The sequence below is a fragment of the Panthera tigris genome, chromosome C2 (assembly GCF_018350195.1).
Source record: "Panthera tigris isolate Pti1 chromosome C2, P.tigris_Pti1_mat1.1, whole genome shotgun sequence".
Classification (NCBI taxonomy): Eukaryota; Metazoa; Chordata; class Mammalia; order Carnivora; family Felidae; genus Panthera; species Panthera tigris.
Window position 1 is genome coordinate 122,752,047 of NC_056668.1, and position 14,809 is coordinate 122,766,855.

The window sequence follows — 14,809 nt, forward strand, 5'->3', positions numbered from 1 at the left end:
ATTAATCCCCTGTCCGACTTTTTGGATCTCACCTTGACTCCAAAGCTGAAAACCACTGTTTTCTCCTCCCAACCTGATACCTCCACACATATCCATCCAATTATCAAATCCTGTGATTGCTTTTTCAGCCATGTATACTTAGACAAGTCACTTAACCTCTCTCAGCCTCCATGTCATCACCTATGGCTTGAGGAGTAGGTGCTTAAGCCATGGCTTTCAAATTTCTTACACCATGGAACTCTCTCCAGACAGCCCCTTATGAGGAAATCCAAAATCTAAAAAAACCCAGAGATTCTGGGTCTAAGGTAAGACCCAGAAATATGTAGTTTTTACATCTTCCCACATGATCCTGATGTGCAGCTAGCTTTGGGACCCATTGGTGAATTCTTAGACATGACAGGTTCTCAACCAATATTCGTGAACAATATTTGAGCAAGGCACTAGCATTCATGTACCAGTTCATGCCAATCTGAACCTATTTTTTCTTTTTAACTTAGGATACAGGTATGTAATCCTTCTACTTTCTGGGCTGCCTAATGCTAGGTGAAATTCTTCTCTTTATGATAAAGGCTGTCTATACAATTTCAGTTCCAAAATCCCAGCCAGGGCCCTTCCCCATGCAGATGTGATACCGTTGTGGGTTCCCATCTGTGGTCAAACTGCTGACCCACAGTGAAGTCCAACCAGCCAGCTTCAGTCCCTTCATGGTCCTTTAGAACCAAGGTTGTTTAGGTCCTTTAGAGTGATAATAACTGAAGAGATCCAGAAGGAAATGGGTCAGAAAGGAAATGGGAAGAAAGGATAAAGGACATGATGCTTGGTTACCATAGAAGCACAACAGAAAGGATGGGGCATGGCCAGCAGAGATGTTAATTCTCCATATTGACTGGAGCTTCCTGAACTGTTGGTAACTGCTGGTCTTTCTCACGGGCTCAATAGTATTTATCCCCCATCAGATAGCACACAGGGTCAAGTTTAATCACCCCCCTACCATAGAGATGGGACTGGGGTTCTCAGAGAAAGAACACTCAATGAATTTGAATTGTTCTTACTCTTGAGGTCAGTATCAATGTCAGAGTTTCTGAAAATTTCCAGGTAGAATTTCTGAAAAAAAAATTTTAAATTTAGGTTGATATCCAAAAATATCTGGAGAATTCATAGACATAAAGAGAGTCAAACATGATTTGGCTAGATACTAAGAGCTTAATAATGTTTATAGCAAGTCCCAGAATTATCCTTTGTTTCTAAATCTATTCTACAGGACAGTGACATTTTATACAAGACCAGAGGTTGGCGAGAAAGTTGGTTCTGCACCTAGCTTCATACTATAAAATTCAAGGCTTAGTAAATGAAACACCCCACGAGGGGCACACTCCCTTTTACTTACTAATAGTCTCTAAGAAATGAACATGTTTTCCTTCAAAATATTTTTTAATAACTTCACTCTGTTTTAAAATAAAGATATAGTTAAAGATAACTGGAAGGCTCTCTGGCGAAACTTAATTTTCAAATATCCATTGCCATTGTTTTTAATCAAAAATATATGTGAAAACAAAGACTGCATATGTACCAATTGTCAATCTGTCAACCAATTGTCATAGGAATACTACTCAAAGTGTGGTCAATGACCAATAATAATGAACATCACCTTAGAGTTTATCCGAAATGCAAACTCATGGCTTGCCCTGAGACCTAAGAGTCGGAACATATGGGACCAGGGCCCAGTCATCTCTTTGAACAAGTTTTCGTGGAAATTCTGATGCTTACTGAACTTTAAAAATAACTGCCTTATTGTTTGTAAACATTTTACAACATATACATGTTTCAAATCATCACATTGTACAACTTAAAGTTATGCATTGTTATTTGTTCATTGTATCTTAGTAAAGCTGGGGATAAAAAGAACTGCTATAGAATTTGATGGGAAAAAAATCAAGGCAGAGAAAACATGTAAATGGAGTAAATGAGGCAAAATCTTAATTATTGAATCTCGATAGTGGTTGTGTGTAGTTCTTTGTATTCTCCTCTCTGTTTTGTTTTAAACTTTTTGCAATAAAAAATATAAACAACTATTCATCTTTTCGTTAAAAATAACCAAAGAAATCTCTGAACAATTATTTATTAAGTGTCTGGAATATGCTTAAAGTTGTCCTAGGGGCTCATGACTGAGGCAGAACAGCGTAGCTAAGTACATCCTCAATCTGCTTTAAAAATGAAAGTTTGCTGGGGTGCCTGGGTGGCTCAGTCAGTAGAGCATCTGACTTAAGCTCAGGTCATGATCTCACAGTTCATGAGTTCGAGCCCCGTGTTGGGCTCTGTGCTGACAGCTTGGAGCCTGGAACCTGCTTCAGATTCTGTGTCTCCCTTTCTCTCTGCCCCTTCTCTGCTTGCTCTCTCTCTCTCTCAAAAATAAATAAACATTAAAAAAATTTTTTAATGAAAGTTTGCATGTATCCTTACCTGCCATGGCTATTAACAAAAGGTCCATTTTTACCCATGATCTAGACTGGTTATTTTTAAGTGGTCCTTTTTCTTTTAAACCATGAAGTCTTTTGCTCAGCAAGCTCTTAGGAGGAAACCCAAAATGTCAGATAGAATGGAGCTTCTAGGTGGAGCGGGGTGTGTGTGTGTGTGTGTGTGTGTGTGTGTGCGTGCACATGCATGTGTATGTGTGCATGTGTATGAATGCACATACACACTGGGAGTTGCAGCTCAGAGGTAAGCCCTGCCTGCTACCTCTCCCTCCTATTAGGGCTCCTGAAGAGGCACTGAGAAACCCTAGGTTTCCAGACAATTGACTGAGATGCCCAAACTGGCCGTGTGTAAGACAACTCTTCTTTTCCATTTGAGCAAAGAAATGTGGCCTGCCCATGATCTGTGCCTCTGGTCCTAAATGTTTGGCCTTGTTAAAGAAATGAATGAGACTGGCTGAGCACATCATAACCTCCACAACTCCCTTTGCCAACAGATATTGATTTTGCCACCCGCAAGATCGCAGTACGTCTGACTCAGACAAAGATCATTGATCAAAACGGCGATAACTTCAAGACAAAAACCAACAGCACGTTCCGCAACTATGACCTGGATTTCACCGTTGGAGTGGAGTTTGAGGAACACACAAAGGGCCTGGACAATCGGACTGTTAAGGTGAGGACCTGGCCTGGCAGTTTCTACTCATATACTCTGTGTGCAGGAGCTGGCTATCTGCCTTCACAATGAAAATATGACAGAAACAACCTGGGAGGGATCAGGAGAGGGGACCAGAGTGGACTTAATGATGCTGGCAATTAGCAATTATTGGAAGTTCAGCAGGAAGAGGCAAGCTGCCTTCTACACTAAGTTTATAAGGAAAGGAGAGATGAAAAGACTGCCGACCTCTCTAGGATCTGGGTTAGGAGGCCAGCTCCTATGCCGACATGGGTCTGGCCAAGAAGGTGGAATATTGTAGGGAGTGACAGTGATTTCACAAGCTGGGTAGCACAGCTTCATCCCAGGGGCAACCCTACTCAGCACCAGCCAAGCATTGCCATGGAGCCCTGGGGCCTTATGTTGCTAGATTTCATTTTTCTTTTCAAGAGATGCTGAGAATTCATGTTTTTATATGAAATACCTCAATATTGGAGGATCCCAACTGATGTAATTTTTTTTTAAGAAAAATAAAGTGCTGGGGCACCTGGGTGGCTCAGTCAGTTAGGCATCTGACTTTGGCTCATGTCATGATCTCACAGTTCATGAGTTCGAGCCCCACATCGGGCTCTGGGCTGACAGCTCAGAGCCTGGAGCCTGCTTCAGATTCTGTGTCTCCCTCTCTCTCTGCCCCACCCCTGCTTGCTCTCTGTCTCTCAAAACTGAATAAACTTTTAAAAAAAATTCAAAAAGAGAAAAAAGAAAGTGCTAATCAAAAAAAGTCAGTAGACTAAATGAAGTCAGGGTTTCCCCAGTCCTGGTATTTGGAGGAATCTTCTGTCTCAGCATCACCTTAACTCATAGGACATCACTGAGGAAAGCCTCCATTTATCAGAAGGCCAGACTTCCAGCCACTGGAACTGCTTGGGTATAGGTAGGACCTTGGTAGTGAGCAGACAACTCTGAGTGCGTAAGTCGAGAGTTATCTCAAAGCCTGAGAACTGGACTCTGCAGAGGAGATAGGTCCTCGCCCAGAAGAGCTTTTTGTAAATAAGGTAGAGAAGGATAGCAACAGGGGGAAGTGGGGAGGAAGGGGGGGAAGGCGAGGTAACAGCAGGCCCCCCTCTCCTCTTGCAACCCCATGTGGAATCATAACGCAGTGTGCAATCTCCACGGTGCCCACACTCATAGTAAGTGCACCTGTCTTTGGTTATCCAAATCCAATTACACCTGGTCAGTCCCCACAAGTAGGAGTGGGGAGAAATGCATCTCAGTCATATTTAAGGATTCTCCCATTCCAATCTTAGCATCGTGCAAGAACCTCATGGATGATACAATCCAGGAAACTTCCGGGGGTATCATTTAGCATGGTTGCCACAGACCACTCACGGTCCAGGCCCATGCAGTTTATACCACGGTGGGCAGCTTAAATATTTATAGCACCCACTCCCCCCATGCCAATGTAGACACCAGGACCTCTGCCCTGGCTCCCAAAGTGAGGGCGGGCAGGGCTGAGTATCGTGTCCACCGGTATTTGTGCCCTCAACCCCCAGCAGTGGGCCATCCCCTTAGAGTGTCTCAGGAAAGCAGAATCCTCCACCCTGCCCTTCCCCTTTCACCATAAGCCCTACTCTCCACAGAGTCCCACTTTTCTCTGGTGCATCCAGGAGCGCCTTCAAAGTCACGGGTCTCAACCCTCCCCCAAAGCCAGGGGCATGAGGTCTGGCTGCTCTCCTGGGTGGGGAGAAAAAGCTGTCATCATTCTTTGGTGATGAGTCTGAAGCCAAGAGAGCAGGACACATTTTATTTCTCAATCAAGTTGTCCTGCAGCATTGATAATCTCAGCCATCAAGTCAAGGTTGAATTATATTTAGTGCTCCTTGCTAAAGAAAAGTGGGAAATGAAAAGCACTTTGGAAATGCTTCCATCAGAGCAATCTTGGCATAAGAGCCTGAGCTTCCGGGCTCTGGAACAGCCCCTTGTAGAATCCCTCCCCGAAGGGTTGATGGATCGACAAGCCTTCTCTGAACTGTGTGGCTAGAAGGCCAATTCCTCAGACACCAGAACCAAAAGGAAATTTGTGGTCTGGATTTTTGCATCACTCTGCTGTTCCAGCCTGATCTGTTCACAATGATTCATTTTCCCTCACCTTTCCATTCTGGGTTTGGGCTATTGAAAAGCAACCCTGTTGTCTCTGACTGGCTTTTCCATCACCTTTGATAGTCGAGAACTCACTCTTCCTGAAATCAGTCACATAAGTGCAACCTTCCTGACCCTTAAAGGATTCCGTCTCTTAACACCTGTTCTTCTTGTGCCTCTTCTTCCATTCTCGTCCCTCTGGGCTCCCTCTGGGAGCCCCATCTGTTCCCCAGGATCAGGTCTTAGCCCTGCATGGAGAGAGAATCCCCCTTCCCACTTTTTGTCTCTGTTCTGCCCAAAACAAAAAGTTGGGGCTTACACACACACACACACACACACACACACACACACACACACACACTCAGAGGAGACTGGTGGGGGCTGAGAAGTGCCCAGGACAGAATGTGCCCAGTCTCCTCCAGCAAAGGACTGTTCGCATGAGAATTGCACAGAGAGCAGATGCCCTTGGAACTACCTACTCACTGTAACTTGACTGGATTCCTTCAGCTGGAAAGGGACTACGGGGAGCAAGTGAGTCTACCTCTCTGCTGAATTTCTGTCTTCCACAGGTGGTGGCATGTGTGAGTGCACACAAAGCTGTGTGTCTATGTGCATGTGTGCACATGTGCATGTATGTGCCCCAGTATGCACCGGTGCATATATGTATATGTGTGCATGTGTATGAGTGTGTGTGTGTGTGTCTGTGTGTGTGCATGTATCTGTGTGTATATATGTTGCTGTAGCACTCATGCTCTTATGCTCCAGGGCTCTACTTCTCAACAACTTGGTCACCCTCAGGAACCCCTCTGAGAATCTCCCCATTGGGCAGTTTGGGGGAGAGATGTGTGTAGGGTGGGGTTGTAGCAGAGGCACAATAGAGCCCTAAAGTGCCCAGGTCTATGCCAGAACAGGAACAGTGACACCACTTTGATCATGGGGTCGAATCTTTGAGGGACCAGGGATCATCTTCTTCCTTCCTATGGGTCACGTGGGTCACTTCCTATTCTGATTTGTTTCTAAGAGAATTTAAAGCACCTTTCAAACAGGTGCAAACAAGCAAACAAGCTTGCAAACAAGCAAACAAGCAAAAAAAAAAAATACACAAGCTGCCCAGAATAAAAGTACATTAAAAAGAAGTAATTAATAATCTTATAATGGAATAGCATATGGGCATAGAAAGGAATAAAGTACTGATACCTGCTGCAACTTGGATGAACTTGGAAAACATTCTGCCAAGTGAGAGAAGTCAGACACAGAAGGCCACTTGTCGTATGACTTATATAAAATGTCCATGATAGGCAAACTATAGACACAGAAAGTGGTTGCCAGGGGCAGAGGGAGTGGGTAGCAGTGACTAATTCGTGCAGGACTTCTTTGGAGGACAATGAGAATATTCTGGATTTAGATAGTGGTGATGGTTTTACAACCCTGTGAATATACTAAAAATGACTGAATTATATACTTTAAAAGGGAGGGTAAATTGTATGGGAATTATATCTCAATTAAAAACAATAAGTAATTGGAGGCAGACAGTAAGGGCAGGGGAACGCAGACACAGATGATGGCAGTTAGAACAAATAATGCCATTGTGATTATTATGTGCCAGAGCCCAGGGGAAACACACGAGGTCCCCACTTCAGGGATCGCCGGAGGGGACAGTGGGCACTGCCAGAATAACTCTTCCATGAGGGCAGGTGCACTGGGAGAGTTTAAACCTGTTAATAGTCCCCTTTAATGCTCTTAATTTAAAGAGCTGTTATTTTCCTTTAAAAAAAAAAACTTCCTTGGGGACTGATTCAAATTTACAGAAAAGTTGCACGAAAGTAGCAAAGAACATCTGTATACCCTCTGCTGAGAATTACCTAACTGTTAACATTTTTGCCCCATTTGCTTTATCTTTTGTACATGTTCTCTTGCCATTATATAAATATATTTTTCTGAACAGTCTGATATGTTACCCCTAAATAATTGAGTGTTTCCTATGAATTGGTTTATTCTTTTATGTAATCACAGTATAGTTGTCAACTTCTGCAAATTTAACATTGATACAGGACCATATCTAATTTCCCATACAGGGCTGTTTTTAATGATGTTAACTTTGAACACTGAGATAGGGGAAATTGCAGTGGGGGCCCAGTTTCCTTAATTCACTGCAAACACATCTTCTTCACCCTCTAGCTCACAAGCAATGATTTTCCTCACTAGTATCCATTTCCTCAGCCTCAAGATCTTTTAAGACAGTTGGGCATCTTTTAAAACCTCCTCTGATGTGGGGATGAGGGACACCAGCTAAAAGCAAGTTGAAGTGTGGAATTTTAGTTCATTTAACCATTCTCTCCTCTCTTCTTGTCGTCTGTTTCATGTAGGAAACATGTAGGTGCTACCATTAATTGTAGATATTGCCATTGGTAATGGATTTACTTAGGGTCAGAGTAACTGTTAATCTTGCTGCCTACTAAGATTTATCAACAGAAAATATTAGGACAGGCCCTCATGCACCAACATTTTTCTTTTTTGTTCCTTCTATGTGTTTGCCAAGCGCCTACTACATGCCAGGCCTGGGTCATTGCATTGACCCCTTTTTGCCCTGAAAGATCTCACAGCCTCCTGAGGAGGCAGACAAGTAGATGGACAGTTACCATCCAGTGTCCATATTGATGGTCCCATGGGTGCACTCCTGGGGTACCAGAGAAACCAAGGCAAGGAGGTGGGTCGGCTGAGTCATTGCCAAGAACCATCATCAATGAAGAATACATACGCTCATTTATTCCCCCACGTGGATTTACCTCAAGATTCCATTTCGACAAAATTACTCAATCACAGATTCATTTAACACTGCTTACCAGGCACCTTCTCTGGCTGGTGACTCTGCCGAGTCTGGGGTTGCAGGACTGAACAGCTGGCATAGCCTCTTCCTTCATGGAGCTTATTGTCAATTGGGAGCAACAGATACTTGTTCAATGAGCATGTATTAGGTGTCCATTAGGTGTAAGGCAATGTGGGATGGGGGAGGCAGGGATAGAAGACAAGGTCTTTGCCCAAATAGAAGACATTTTGAGTCGTTTCTCATCCTTTTGGGAGGGAACTTAGTCGCAAGACTGATGATGAGCAACAACAAATGAGTATCCCCTTCTCATCTACTTGGGAGAGAATTCTGGAATATTCCAGACAACATCTCCCTCCCAGAAGGGCAAAGGGAACACCCTGTGAATTAAGCTTCTCCAAGACATTCAAAATGTGAGGCTTAGGATGGCCCCAAAGGAGGAGACATTTTCTTTAGAAAACATAGGGAATTTTATCATTACATTAATTTAGGGAATATTAATACATGCAGATGGTTTTTTAAAAAGTAAAAAGTGAAATTTCCTTCCCATCCTGGCCCCCAGCCTCTCAGTTCCTTCCCAGGGACAAATACTACTAAGGGTTCTTTTACTTCCTTGAAGAGATTGTGTGCAAACATATGCAGGCATGCACCCACCCCCCTTGTTTTATGCACATGGCCCTGCTCTTTGCTTTCTTGACTTAACTGTGCACTATGGAGACTGCCCTCCTCCATAAGTAGAGAGCTGCCTCCTCCTTTCAAGGGCTGCACAGCATGGATGAACCGCACATATTTAACCAGCCACCCACTGACAGAATTGATGAGGCTTCCAGACATTTGCTGTAACAAACAACACTGCATTGTGTTGAGGAGTAAAATGAGGAGGAATAAAATTGTACATTAAATATATAATATGGTCAAGGTCAAATATTTTAGAAATAGGTAGACTTAACAATCTGTAGAAAGAAAATCTGTACCAAAAAATAGACCTAAATGTGCAAAGGACAGTGACTAAATAAACACAGGTCAGTTTGTCACCAACTAGGCTTGCAAGATAGAAAAGTAAACGTCTAGTCCTTGGCATATTATTGCTCATAGAGGTGTACTACTGATTGTACATACTTAGAAGAAAACCAGCTGGTATCAGGGCCATCCCTGAGAAAGGACAGTACCGACACAAAACCACTGCCTGCATGGGAGTGACATCATTCTCTCAGGAGGTGCATGTGCAGTCCTAATCTGAGCTCAGAGGTGGGTGGCCCTAGAGAACCACCTAGGGCTGGTACGAATCGTCCTGAGGCAGGTACCAGGACAAGTAAAAGGGAAACAGAGGGCAGAGGAGTTGGGGGGTGTAAAATTTATAAGTGTGTGCACAGGAGTTTTTTGTTTCTTTTTTTTTTTTTTTTTTGAGAGGGAGACAGAACGTGAGCAGGGGAGGGGCAGAGAGAGAGGGAAGAGAATTCCAAGCAGACTCCACACTGTCAGCACAGAGCCTGACGCAGGGCTCGAACTCATGAACCATGAGATCATGGCCTGAGTGGAAATCAAGAGTTGGACGCTCAGCCAATTGAGCGACCCAGGCACCCCATGCACAGGAGTTTGAGCCTGTTGGAATTCAGCAGGTTTATGGCTTCTCCAACCTACTGGTCTGCTCAGCCTGGCTGTCCAACATGAGCTCTGAATCTCTGCTGCTACTCCTGTTTTACTAACTAGTCTGCATTGCTTCCTGGAGGAAACCCAGGACCAGGGGAAGGTCCACCCTCCTGCTTCTGGATGATGAGGATGGCACTGAAGCCATCTGTTGTGGCCCCTGCTAGTTAGGTAGCTTCTCTGCATGTATTATTGCCCTACAACAGGCAGTCCTCACAATGTAGCTTCTGTAGGAAAATTCCCAGAAGCAGAATTTCTAGGTCAAGGAGTATACACAATGCCATATTCCAAAAGGTAATATAAAATTGCCCTGCAAAAGGACTCATACCAATTTCTATACCCACCAGCCGTTTACGGAGGTGCCTGCTTCTCTACACTTCCTCCAACTCAGTGTGTTATCAGACCCTTTGATCTTTGACCATATGATGAATTGTATCAGAAAAAAACACCAGCCTTAATTTGCATTTCTCCTATTATGAGTAGGTTTGAATATGTTTTCTTATGGGTACAAGCCGTCTGCTGGTTTGTTTTTTTTCTCCTTGTAAGCTGTTGGCTGCATCCTTTTTAAAATTTCCTATTAGGTGAATGATCTTTTTCTTATTGATTTACAGGAGCCCTTTATATATAAAGAAGTCAGGTCTTTGATATGTGTTACAATTATTTTTCCCAGTTTGTTACTCATCTGTTGACATTATGCTATTTTCCCCTTCCACAAAGTTTACATCCTTACATAGTCAAATGCATCATCTTTTCCCCTACTGATTTGAAATGCTATCTTCACAGTATGGTAAAATGAGAGAGTAGAATTCTTTAAAAGAGAACCAGCTCCAATAAGCCAGTTTGGTGGGAATGGTGGGTATATGTGGAAAGTGAGTCTGGCAGATCTTGGCTTGGCAGAAGCTGAGGGCTCTGCCCTGTGGGCAAGCGGGAGGCTGGCTATGGCCGCGGGAAGTGCAGCTGCAGGTTTAGGCTTGCTCGGTCCCCATCAAGACCATACATTTGATTCGCCTGGGAACCTGTCATTGCAGACGCTGATCACCTGGGAAGGCGATGTCCTGGTATGCGTGCAGAAGGGGGAGAAGGAGAACCGCGGCTGGAGGCAGTGGGTTGAGGGGGACAAGCTGCACCTGGTAAGTCCCGGGGTCTGCCCGGCTCCCTTCCACACACTTCCACACATGACAGGTTCACCTCGCCAGGTGCTTTGACAAGAAAAACGGCCCTGCACTCCTCCCCTGAGCTCCAGCCAAATGTGTGTGGTCATATAGTCAGAAAGCCATTCCCATCTGGCTCAGGGGACTCCAGGAAGAAATCTATATCGCTGTTTGTGTGAGCGGCTGCAATTAAAGTGAAAGTTCAAAATGCTGAGTTAGGAAGCCGAGATCCAGGGAGAAATGCAGGGAACCTGCTAAAGACCAGCTAAAGAGAAATGGGAGGCACAGAATTAAGATGCCCCAAGGGAGGGGAAGTCCAGGCCTCACCATTATGTGAGCCAGGGAAGAAGAGTGGTGGGAGTAGGGTGGACAGGGGCAGGTGGGCTTGGGAAACCATCTCACAGACCACAGGCATTACCGTCTCATCATCAGGTGTGCCCACCTGGTCCTGAACTATTTTAGGTAAACTTGGTATTAGAACAGAGCAGTAGGAACAATTGCTGATCTCCTGAAATGAATTATGTGTCTAGATAGCTTAATTTTTCAGTCTTCAACCTTCAAGAAAATTTATGCATCCGGCATTCACGTAGGGGAAAATCTTTCACTGCTTTACACATTCAGTCACTCATTTGTCACATGGCTCTTCATTCATTCAATCGTTCGTCACCTGTGGAGTCAAGCGGGTGCCTGGCTCCAGTGTCGGTATTCAGGTCACCATGGTGCCCTTCACAGGCGGGCTCTGCCTCACCTGAGATCTTTATTTTGGAGGCAGTGTCAACTGGTGATAAATGGGAGGCATTCACCGTGTTTTCCGTTGATGGTTTTCCCTACCTGCTCTGGTTTGGATGATGGATTTTTTTAATTGTAGTACAATCCCCAATGGTCCCTGTGGCTAAGACAATGGATTCATTGTCGACTGCAATGATTTTGTGGCCGTCCCCACACTCATATTTTTCCCTCCTCCCTCAAGGAGTCATGAGGTGAGGATAAGGCCTGGGGGTTCCCTCTGTCTAGATGAAAAGCAGCATCTTGTCTGCGTAGGCAGGCCTGGGGGGAGCCCTTCTGCAGCCCATGCCCTGTCCTTGCCTGTGATGTCGCCAACCCACATTCTAATCCCCAGAGGCCAGAAAGCCCCCAGGATGGAGTGACACCCCACCAGCCAGCATATTCCCAGGCCCTTGCCTTCCAAATGCTTTTCCCCACTAGATCCCTTCCTTCTTTGTGGCTTCACTGCCTTTTATAAATTAGGAGATGTTGCTTTAATCACGGGAGTAGGAAAAATCCCGCCCAAGAGGGTAATTTCTTTGCATTTTTCATTTTTATAGTTGTTCAAGCTCAATTCAAGTGTCAAAATCAAATTACTGCTACCTGCAGGGCATGCCAGCTGATTGGGTCTATGAGATGCACTTTGCCCAGAATGACTAAGTGTCCTCTTTATTCCAGCTTCCCCCACCACCCCAACTCCCAGACACCAAGAGGCGGGGGCAGGGGGAGGTGCGGGCATAGGAAGGCCTGGCTTGCTAGTCACTTCACCCACTTTCTAACCTTGCAGGAGCTGACCTGCGGTGACCAGGTGTGCCATCAAGTGTTCAAGAAGAAGTAATGGCCCACGAGGGGGCCTGCTGAACACGTGCTCCACACTTCCCACATGAGTTCTCTGTGGGCTTAGGGAAACAGCCATGGGGACCCTCCCCTCCTAACAGAGCCCAGTAAGGCATCTGGATGGGTTTTAAAACAGAATGAGTGTGTTAACAGTTGACAAACATATACTTCCTTCGTTGAAACCTGGCATTAAATGAAAAAACAAAAATCACTCCCATACTTTGAAACCCTTTGTATCTATCTCCCTTTATTTCTAGAACTCTCAGTTTTATCCACAGGCAAAAGTGTGATTGCCCACATGGTGGTTTTCTGTGTAGCTTTTGTTGTGGTAGTTGTTGTTTATTTTTTGATTTAATTTTATTTGTTTTTTGTTAATTTGTTTGGGGCAATTACTTTACTCAGAAACATTCTCTGGCTAACATCAGCATCCCCTACTAATTCTTGAACATTGCCCTTTGTGATTCATTCCTTTGGATAGTGCATTCATTTCTCCAAGATTCTCTATTTTAAGAATGCAGATGGCTTCCAGTTTGCACTTTGCCTTCAGCAACATGGGCCCAGCTACTTCTAAGGGCCTCTGCAGATCTTCAGTACCAGCTGCTCTTGGCCCAGGACAGCCCTCTGCCCTTCATCTATGGGCAAAATGGCACCCCTGCAGAGGACTTGCTAAGCACTTCCAGGAAGTCTGAGTTCAAGTTTTGCTTCTCCACTTCCTAGCTAGGTAACCATGGGAACTTCATTGACTTTTCTTTTTTTTTGAAGTTTATATCTTTATTTTGAGAGAGAGAGAGCGAGAGAGCAAGAGATGGGAGGGGTAGAGAGAGAGGGGGAGAGAGAGAGAATCCCAAGTAGGTTCCACATTGTCAGCACGGAGCCCAGTATGGGGCCCAAACTCATGAACCATGAGATTGTGACCCGAGCTGAAACCAAGAGTCAGATGCTTAACTGAGTAAGCCACCAAGGAGCCCCTCATTGGCCTTTCTATCCATGTTTTTCTCTTCTATAAAATGGAGAAGACAAAATAGCATCTCCTCCATGGGGTTAATGTGAGCATTAAGCAAGCTGTTGCATACAGAGTGCTTGGAATGGAACCTGATACATGGTAAGAATGAAGTTCCTGCTAGCTCTGATCATTATTTAGAGCTATTCCCTCCACATCCCAGGGGCCCAGATGAGTGGATACTAAATAGGGATGGCTTGGTACCCCCAAGGCCTCCTGGTACTTCCAGAACATTAGGTTTGTTACTCTGAGCTGAATTGTATTTTCCTGCTGGATGTACCAATGGAATAGTGCACCTGGAACAGCATGGTAGTCAATAGGAAGAGATTTATGGTGGATCATTCATGGGATCCTGAGAAGGCCCCATAGCTCAAAGCCATTTTCCTCCCCATTTTGTAGCAGGGCCTAGAATCCCACCATTAGGTAAGCATTATCTTCGAAAAGCAGGTTTATCCCCAGAGCAGTAGCACGTGGTGTCGGCACACTCGGGTGTGACTTGAATGAACAGAACATTCATCGATCCTGAGCAGCCTAAATGGAATCAAGGCGGGAGAGAAAAATTGTAATCTGGCCACGTGGCCCAGGGCCAGCCTTGGCCTAAGCCCTTGACCAGGCATCCATGCCACAGGCCTCCTTGCAGTCTGTCCTCCCCAACAGCCATGCCATGTTCCTGCCCCAGGAAAGACAGAGAAGTGCCTGGATGGAGCGTCATGCTGCCTGGGTGGGGGTGGGGTCTTCCCACAGGCTCTAGGGAAGAGGGGAGCTTCCTGAGGAGCTGCAGGCCCGTCTCCAAGTGCAGGGACTGATGAAGCAAGCTCTTTGTCCCCAGTCCCCCTGGAGCTTCTCCAGGAGCCCCAGGTCCCCCTTTTGATGCCCCCTCCTAGTTTCGCCCTTGTCCAAAACAGCCTCAAATCACCCTCTCCTTTGTCCTTCAAGAAAGCCCTAGAGAACAAGATCCATCTGAAAGCCCATTGAGACGAGCTATCAGGTATTCTGTCCATGGCAGGGATTCTAATTACTAGTAACTTTCAGTCCTAGCTTCTGCAAAGTGTATTCCAGGGGATGTTAGCCCCCTGAGATTCTGTGAAGAAGTTGATGGTCAAATGAACTTTGGAAATGATGAAAACCATATCTCCTTCTTAGATTCTCGTGAGAATTCCTGTTTTTAAAGCTCTGACAAGTCCTGAGGCAAAGAAGCTGGGCCTTAAGCCCTGGGACCCCTTTACCCACAGTGTTTCACTCCTGGACAGTGTTTTGGAAACACCAACTTGTTCCTTACATGTGCAGACCACTTTTTCAATGACAGATAACAAACAATAT

General features: G+C 45.0%; 1 protein-coding gene across 2 annotated transcripts in view; it reads left to right on the top strand.

The window, feature by feature from the left end:
• RBP2 (retinol binding protein 2) overlaps positions 1 to 12,706 on the top strand; it is a 66,502-nt gene extending 53,796 nt beyond the window's left edge. For both annotated transcript variants that reach the window (XM_042998997.1, XM_007086360.3), the window contains 3 exons: positions 2,969 to 3,147; positions 10,765 to 10,866; positions 12,440 to 12,706. In XM_042998997.1, the coding sequence (XP_042854931.1) occupies positions 2,969 to 3,147; positions 10,765 to 10,866; positions 12,440 to 12,490 (332 nt within the window). In that variant the 3' untranslated portion in view covers positions 12,491 to 12,706. The remainder of the gene's footprint in view (positions 1 to 2,968; positions 3,148 to 10,764; positions 10,867 to 12,439) is intronic.
• The last annotated feature ends 2,103 nt before the right edge of the window (positions 12,707 to 14,809 follow it).